The following is a 9,306-nucleotide window of genomic DNA, read 5'->3' on the forward strand; positions in this document are numbered from 1 at the left end:
ACGTTTCGGTAAAAGTGCCGGTTTTAGCCAGCCGGCTAATTTTCAACCGCAGTCCCTGGGCAGGTTATTAAAAACAATTACAATATAGACAATTATTGAGCAGTGAGCACACGCAGAGCAACATAGGACAATTAAGACATAGCATACAGACAGAGCAACATAGAACAAAAAGCAGCAAGACAAAATTCATAAAAGCAACAAAGTGTTTCTACACCTCACAAGCTACAGACAACAGACAACATGGAAAGCGGCAACACACAGCTAGGGATTATGATCACAAATCTGATTGACCTTTAGCCATATATTCATACATTTTGTGAAAGTGTGATATGTGATGCAGGTATGTGTGTCTGATGGCAGTGTATTCCAGACATGGGAAGCTCTCACAGAGAAAGCGGATTTACTAAAGGTGCTTTTCCTTAAGGGAACTGTACAGTCACCTCTCATGGCAGACCTTGTGGATCTGCTGCCATATGTTTGGGTTTTCTGTTTAACAAAAGTACTGAGTGGAGGGGGAGCCAGGCCATTTAGGATCTTGAATACAAGACATGCGTCGGTGTATTGCACAAGATTTTCCCAACTCAGGAGCTCATGCTTTCTGAGGATGTAACAGTGATGATGGCTATTGGGCTTCCACTTTGAGAGCCTGTTTGTAGACAGACTGAATAGGTTTTAATGTTGTACAGCAAGCTTGGGCCCAACTAGTCAAGCAGTATGTTAAGTGGGGGAGTATCATAGATTTGAAGTACAGTTTTGCTACCTCTGTAGTCAAACAATTTTGTATAAATCGTAAATTAGCTTGGTTGAACTTGGTTTTCTGAATGACCTTTTTCACATGCTTTTTAAAAGAGAGGTTGGAATCAAGTATATAGTCTCGCTAGTGTTATTTTACTGCTGCTCTTTAATTACTTGTTACTTTTATTTATTTTTCTTATCCGTATATTTTTTAACTGCATTGCTGGTTAGGGGCTCGTAAGTAAGCATTTCACTGTAAGGTCTACTACACCTGTTCTATTCGGGCATGTGACTAATATTATTTTATTTTATTTTATTTGAGAAAAAAAAGACTGTAAGAACACCAGCAAATCAGCTCCAAGTGATTTTGATTTTGAAATCTGTTCCAAAGTAATCCCACGCGAAATAGAGAGATATATGTGATCTTCTAAAAATATATTGCCAGATTTGAAATTATTATGTTAAAGTTAAATATTATATCTGTTTGTGGCTTATTGTGATGAATTTGCTGTCTACAAATGATTTGTAATTATGTTCTGGTCCACTTACCATCCGCCCAATAAAAAAATCTGCCCGCGGCTGAATTTAATTGATGATCCCTGTAATAGTGTAACAAAAGTATACATAATTGCCCAATTGTTTTCTTCAAATAATATGTTATAGAGTTACACTGTTGTGTTATTTTATCATCACCTGTCTGTGCATAAGCACTTATCTCATGACTGCCTAGGTAATCCAAAATCTCTCAGAAGCAACAACAACAAAAATGTGAAATTATTTGGTACATTCAAATAAATTCAAAAAGAGCTGGGCAAAATATATAGCAAAGAAAAATTGCAGTCATGTACAGTGCCTTCAAAAAGTATTCCCACCTCTAGACTTTTCCACATTTTGTTGTTTTATAACCTGAATTTAAAATGGGTTGAATTTAGATTGTTTGGTCACTGGCCTACACACAATACCCTATAATGTCAAAGTGGAATTATGTTTTTCAAAATGTATACAAATGAATAAACAATTAAAATCTGAAATGTCTTGAGTCAATAGGTATTCAAACCCTTTGTTATGGCAAGCCTAAATATGTTCAGGAGTAGCAATGTGCTTAACAAGTCACATAATAAGATACATGGACTCACTCTGTGTGCAATAATAGTGTTTAACATGATTTTGAATGACTACCTCATACGTACAGATAAGTAAGATCCTTCACTCGAGCAGCGAATTTCAAACACAGATTCAACCACAAAGACAAGGGTGGTTTTCCAATGTCTCACAAAGAAGGGCACCAATTGGTAGATGGGTAAAAATGAATGTCCCTTTGAGCCTGTAGAAGTTGTTAATTACACTTTGGATGGTGTATCAATACACCCAGTCACTACAAAGTTGCAGGCTTCCTTCGTAGACTCAGTTCCCGGGATTTCACTATGAGGCCAATGGTGGGTTTAATAGATGTGATAGGAGAACACTGAGGATGGATTAACAACATTGTAGTTACTCCACAATACTAACCTAATTGACAGAGTGAAAAGAAGGAAGCCTGTACAAAATACAAATATTCCAAAGCAAGCATCCTGTTTGCAACAAGGCACTAAAGTAATACTGCAAACAATGTGGCAAAGCAATTAACTTTTTGTCCTGAATACAAAGTGTTACGTTTGAGGCAAATCCATTACAATACATTACTGGATACCACTCTCCATTATTTTCAAGCAGTGTGGTGTAAAAATACTTGAATAAAAGGAATGTTAAATGATTTATACTTTTACTTTTAATACTTAAGTATATTTGAGCAATGACATTTACTTTTGATACTTAAGTATGTTTAAAACCAAATAATTTTTGACTTTTACTCAAGTAGTATTTTACTGGGTGACTTTTCACTTTTACTTGAGTTATTTTCTATTATCTTATTTTTACTTGTACTCAAGTATGACAATTGGTTACTTTTCACACCGCTGAGTGTGGTGGCTGCATCATGTTATGCTTGTAATTGTTAAGGACTGGAGAGTTTTTTAGGATAAAACATTTACGGAATGGAGCTAAGCACAGGCACAATCCTGGAGGAAAACCTGGTTCAGTCTGCTTTCCACCAGACACTGGGAGATTAATTCACACTTCAGCAGGACAATAACCTAAAACACAAGGCCAAATCTACACTGGAGTTGCGTACCAAGAAGACGGTGAATGCTCCTGACTGGCCGAGTTACAGTTTTGACTCAATACTACTTGCAAATCTATGGCAAGACCTGAAAATGTCTAGCAATGATCAACAACCAATGTGACAGAGCTTGAAGAATATTGAAACGAATAATGTGTCAATGTTGCACAATCCAGGTGTGAAAAGCTCTTTGAGGCTTACCCAGAAAGACTCACAGCTGTAATCGCTGCCAAATGTGCTTCTACAAAGTATTGACTCAGGGATGTGAATACTTATTTAAATGAGATATTTCTGTATTTCATTTTCAATAAACTTCTCTGAAAAAAAAATCTCTGAAAACATGTTTCACTTTGTCATCATGGGATATTGTGTGTAGATGGGTGAGCAAACATTTTAATTGCATCAATTTTGAATTCAGGCTGAAACAACAAAATGTGTAATACGTCAAGGTATATGAATATTTTCTGAAGGCACTGTATATGGAGCCATTAATGCAAGTGAGTAAATTCCCTGCAAGTAATACAGTAATTTACCCGGATACAGATGCTAAAGTTTTTTTTCCAACTGATCATCATTTTGATGACAATGGATACAATTGGATGGAAAACATTATGCAGACTTTTCAATGTTTTTGAAAATATTTGTGTTTATAAAATCTGAAAGTCCATACATGTATGGACATCTCTTTATGGTACCCGAAACGATTCTACTAACGTTTCACATAAACTTAGATTCATTTGGAAAACCATTGGGTTTTGAAAAAAGGAAACCAAAGAATAAGATATATTTGCAATACATGTATTTATTTAATGACAGCTGCCCACCACGATACAACCAGATCCATCATTTAGTTGCTGGTCATCACCTGAAAAATAGAAAAATAAAAAAGAGACAAAAAATGACTTCATATGCCAATAGGGAGTACTCTTGCAGATACTCCAAGGTGATCATTAAACATTACAAATCTTTTTTTTCCATGGATAGGCTGTTCCAATATTCACACCAGCATACCACTTAAAATGCATACCCAATACATTACTTCATTATAAATGTATATCTAGCTTGGTTTGGATACCACTTAAAACGCACAATACATTGCTTCAATCTAAGCAGTATGTAGTATTGATATTTTAGCCCTTGTGTGGTGGGAAGGGAATACGTGTGGAAGTATGGTGGGAAGGGATAACGTGTTGAAGTGTTGGGGGTGCACTCACGTTGTTGATCCAGGAAATGTAGGCACTGACGCGGGTGAAGACGGAGGGCTTCTTGGGGTAGTTGCAGCCCATGCTGGAGCCAAAGCTCACCACACCGTGAACATCCCAGGAGCCATCAGAGTTCTGGCAGTTCAGGGGGCCACCGGAGTCTCCCTGCAGGGAAAGAAAGGAACACATAGCAGTGGTAAGCTCAGGACCACCGTGTATGACTGTGTCAAATATAAAGTTGACAATAATCTTGTTAAACTTTAATTTGTGGAATTTCTTAATTTCTTTGTAATGATGGACTGTCATTTCTCTTTGCTTATTTGAGCTGTTCTTGCATTAATATGGACTTCGTTTTTTACCAAATAGGGCTATCTTCTGTATACTTCTACCTTGTCACAACACAACTGATTGGTTCAAACGCATTAAGAACGAAAGAAATTCCACAAATTAACTTTTAAGAAGGTACACCTGTTAATTGAAATGAATTCAAGGTGACTGCATCATGAAGCTGGTTTAAAGAATGCCAAGAGTGCACAAAGCTGTAATCAAGGCAAAGGGTGGCTGCTTTGAATTTGTTGAACACTTTTTTTAGTTACTACATGATTCCATATTTGTTATTTCATAGTTTTGATGTCTTCGCTGTTATTCTACAATGATGAAAACAGTAAAAATAAAGAAAAACCCTTGAATGAGTAGGTGTGTCCAAACTTTTGACTGGTACTGTACATCAGATATTCCGAAACAATTCCTTTCACAAAATAAAGTATCATTCTTTTTCCTCAAGTGTCATTTCTTAGATCTAGGTCTGTTCATCACTCCATGATAGTGAAATGACAAAACATCAACAAGCTGTAGTAGCATGACTCACGTTGCAGCTAGCAAGGTCTCCATCACCACCAGCACAGACCATGCTGCTGGTAACAAGGCTGCCCCACCAGTCGGGCTTGGTGCAGTTGGCATGGCTGACCACGGGCAGGAGGGCCTGCTGCAGTACGTCAGCGATGGGGCCTCCAGCTGAAGAGATTAACAAATTCAACAGTCCAATTAGTGCATCTATTGATTCTCATGAAATGTCAATAGTATCTTGAAGGATATGTTGAATGCTCAACGCTCATTAACAAACACTATATATTCAAAATAACTATATTTTAACTATACTCACAATAACTACCATAATAATTAGCAATTGGTTTGTCATCACTACATTTGTTTATATAAAGTTATTAGTAGTACGTCTGAGTTTGTGGACATTCATATCACCAGCAAATGAGGATGAAAAGATGAAATAATCCACATTGATATGAGAGAAAAGTGCCAGGGAAACTGATTCATGGTCAACATGACCTACTCCAGAGGCGTCCCCAGCCAGTGACGTAGCAGGGAGCATTGTGGGGCAGGACGATGCCGGAGTCGGGCAGACAGGCCGCCATGACAGAGTCAGAGAAGGTGACAGGGCTCTGAAGCTTGATCAGGGCAATGTCGTTACTGCAGAAGACATGATGAGCGACAGTATTACAGATTAGTACACAGTCATGAATCAATCAAATGCATTAAAAAAGCCCTTTTTTTACATCAGCAGATGTCACAAAGTTTAGGAAATATTACGAATCTCATTCACTGATGAAAAGGCAGCACTACTTCACTATCTCCAATTTCCAGTTAGATCACATCATCTGTACAAAAAACTTTGCCCAATGCATAGCTATGAGAATTGATTATTCATCCATAAATGATCTAACGGAAAATAGTTCAAACATATAAGTATTTGAATGTAAACAGACATGGGGCCCACAAGGATAGATATCATTTGGGGTTGAAAAAAGTGAAAACCCCACCGGATTCTGTAGGAATCCCAGTTCTCATGGACGATGATCTTGGCGGGAGTAAGAGCCATGGAACCCTCCTCGTTGTTGTTCTTCAGGTTGTGCTTGCCCAGGTATACCCTGTAGGTGTTGCGGCTGCTGTAAGGCCACAAGAGAACCCACACACAAAGGGTCAGGTCATAACACTAACAAAATGTTAAAAGTCCATAGATAATACAGTAAGTGAAGCAGTGGCGGCTGGTGCCTTTTAGATCATGGAGGAAATTTAATAAAATAAAAAGTTCATGGGATGACAATGTTGGACCCATTTGTTATACTTGATGCAGTGAGCAGCGGTCATGACCCATTGGCTGGAGATCAGAGTGGCGCCACAGGTGTGGTGGAAGTTGCTACCAGATTGGTACTGAAGAGACACCTGGAGAGAACAAAGAAACAAACATCAATGTATTTAAATTCAACACAATTCAAATAAGATTTGGTAAAGTCAATTTGAAGAAAAATACTACTTTACTACAACTTTAGGACACCCAGGGCTTGTTAATAGAGGGCTTGTTAATAGAGAAGGGCTTGTGAATAGAGAAGGGCTTGTTAATTAATAGAGAAGGGCTTGTTAATAGAGGGCTTGTTATTAGAGAAGGGCTTGTGAATAGAGGGCTTGTTATTAGAGAAGGGCTTGTGAATAGAGAAGGGCTTGTTAATAGAGAAGGGCTTGTTAATAGAGAAGGGCTTGTTAATAGAGAAGGGCTTGTGAATAGAGAAGGGCTTGTGAATAGAGGGCTTGTTATTAGAGAAGGGCTTGTGAATAGAGAAGGGCTTGTGAATAGAGAAGGGCTTGTTAATAGAGAAGGGCTTGTTAATAGAGAAGGGCTTGTGAATAGAGAAGGGGTGATAATAGAGAAGGGCTTGTTAATAGAGAAGGGCTTGTGAATAGAGAAGGGGTGATAATAGAGAAGGGCTTGTTAATAGAGAAGGGCTTGTGAATAGAGAAGGGGTGATAATAGAGAAGGGCTTGTTAATAGAGAAGGGCTTGTGAATAGAGAAGGGGTGATAATAGAGAAGGGCTTGTTAATAGAGAAGGGCTTGTGAATAGAGAAGGGGTGATAATACATGTAAACATGTAAAGTGGAACCTACCTGCCAGGGCCAGCTGTTCTCACGGACATCCTCTCCTCCGACCACCCTGGTGATGATAGGGGGGAAGGTGGGCAGCCCACATCCGTAGGCTGGGAAAAAACGAGAAACACACATACTATACAATTACACTTTTGCATCACTGACTTACTCTTCCCAGAACATCATATTGTATGTCTAAGGTTAATTTTGAAATTGCACATTTCTACCAAAATGTGAACTCGTAACTTCTGCATTTCATGTACATGATACCTGATATACCCAATATATTTCAACTTAAATCTGAGATAACTTCTAAATGAAAACAAATAGGTGGTAATTTAAGATGGCATACGAAGTGGAATTACGTGTTCCCTGAAAGTAAGATAAGGCAGACCAACATATTGTCAAATGTGCAGCAAAATCTCAAATCTGGTCAGGATAGCTTACCACCAGCAACAAACAAAGCCAAGATCACAAACTTCATGATGACAGTTTAAGTGAATGTCAGCTGAACCTGCTCCCTTATATAGCTGGAGAGTAGTAGAAAAAAACTGTCAGGGACATGTTGCACAACAAGGTGTCTAAAACCAGACATTAAAACCTGGAAAAACTGTGCTACCCAGGTTCTGTGAAATTCACAGTGTTGGAAAAGCTACTCTGAAATATAGTTTACCAAGCTACCAATTACTTCATACTGGAAGAAGTTAAGCTATACACTAAATCTACCCTTAAGAAAAATAAAGCTACTTAGAGGAAAAAAAGTTCACTACTTAATGAAAACATATATCTAAATCTGAAACGTCATAGACTACAGATCACTCTGGGGTCAGACGTTAACAGCAAGAACAGATCACTCTGGAGTCAGACGTTAACAGAAATTGTGATTTAGCCTATTAAACACAAAAAGTGAGAATTACGCAGACAAAAAGTGTTTGAAGTGAGATTTAGGCAGGTCTGATGAAAAAGAAAGGAAATTCTTGCGTACTTCACCCATATTCTATTTTCTTTAGGCAAAAGAAAGTAGTGTGTAGTTGAGTCATCGACCATGAAATAAAACATAGTACTAATATAACCCTATAATAATGAACAATGCAAAAAAACGAACTAATATAGACTATAGACCTTATTCATTTAGTCAGGTCACTATGCAATGGCATACTAAAATGTATGAAACATACTTGTAAAAAAGTATATTAGAAAACACATGTACATATGCAATCAATATTTTCTATAATGGTTTGCGATTTTCCAATGAATTTCAAAGTTACGGGCATTTCAGTATTTCAAACGACCTCCATTACTGACATGTTAGTACCTCTGAGGTCCTCTTACTGTATATGATCATGGAAAATGGCACAAATTGCATTGGCTATTAACTAGAAGAAAAAGAAACGCACACCTATTTTGGCGAGGTGCTGGCTAGCAGAGTAGAAAACTTGAAAATAACAGAGAGCCGCACACTCTAGGAACTCAGATGCAAAAATTTTATTACCAACGTTTCGACAGCCAAGCTGTCTTCATCAGGGTATATTGGCTATTAAACAACATTGTTTTAATTATTAATAACATGTACATTTCATTACGGTGGGCCCAATTCAACTATTTATCAGAGTGTCTAGCATTATAAACTCATTATCATATGCCTTTGTTCTGAAAAAACTAAGGCAACACCAAAAAAAGTGATACTGGTCTAGAGATTTAATGTAATAATATGCCATTTAGCAGACACTTTTATCCAAAGCAACAGTGAGTGCATACATATCGGTCCGTATTGGTGGCCCCAGCAGGAATCAAACCCATGAGCTTGGCTTTGCTAGAACCATGAGATAAAGTGGTGTTGAACTTGTTTGTTGATCTGGTTTTGTTATGACCTAGGGTGACCATGGTGCCCCCCTGAACCATCAGACTGCTGATGGAACTGGGAGATCCACACTGTGCTGAGCCTTTTCCGATTTAGGTGGTCACTGCACCTACAACCGCAAAAGGCCCGAAGGTCTTAACCCAAGTCAGTGCCTACATTGACTGGATCAACACTGTCAGTGTGTAACGATGTGCGCTGAGAGTCGGGAAGCAAGTTCAGGGAGTGAGTGTTTTAATAAATAAGCGCAACATAAAACAAAACACGAACACACAGAACACTGGAACAAAAATGATAACGCTTGGGGAAGGAACCAAAGGGAGTGACATATATAGGGAAGGTAATCAGGGAGGTGATGGAGTCCAGGTGAGTCTGATGACGCGCAGGTGTGCGTAATGATGGTGACAGGTGTGCGTCA

General features: G+C 38.3%; 1 protein-coding gene across 1 annotated transcript; it reads right to left on the minus strand.

Annotated features, from left to right (window-relative positions):
• Positions 1-3,675: 3,675 nt before the first annotated feature.
• On the minus strand, positions 3,676-7,578 carry ela2 (elastase 2). The gene is made up of 8 exons (XM_036988139.1): positions 7,478-7,578; positions 7,052-7,140; positions 6,236-6,333; positions 5,931-6,056; positions 5,444-5,580; positions 4,964-5,109; positions 4,108-4,260; positions 3,676-3,758 (listed from the first exon to the last, which is right to left on the minus strand). Exons 1-8 carry the CDS (start codon positions 7,512-7,514, stop codon positions 3,741-3,743), a joined length of 804 nt encoding a protein of 267 aa, XP_036844034.1. The 5' UTR covers positions 7,515-7,578; the 3' UTR covers positions 3,676-3,740.
• Between the last annotated feature and the right edge of the window lie 1,728 nt (positions 7,579-9,306).

The sequence above is a fragment of the Oncorhynchus mykiss genome, chromosome 9, assembly GCF_013265735.2.
Source record: "Oncorhynchus mykiss isolate Arlee chromosome 9, USDA_OmykA_1.1, whole genome shotgun sequence".
Lineage (NCBI taxonomy): Eukaryota > Metazoa > Chordata > Actinopteri > Salmoniformes > Salmonidae > Oncorhynchus > Oncorhynchus mykiss.

Bases quoted from the DNA above. Each gene is read 5' to 3' on its own strand.
- ela2 (XM_036988139.1), bottom strand. From the start codon at position 7,514: ATGAAGTTTGTGATCTTGGCTTTGTTTGTTGCTGGTG. The intron at 6,334-7,051 runs GTAGGTTCCACT...TGTTCTCTCCAG, and splicing joins AGAACAGCTGGCCCTGGCAG to GTGTCTCTTCAGTACCAATC. The intron at 6,057-6,235 runs GTATAACAAATG...GTGGCCTTACAG, and splicing joins ACCGCTGCTCACTGCATCAA to CAGCCGCAACACCTACAGGG.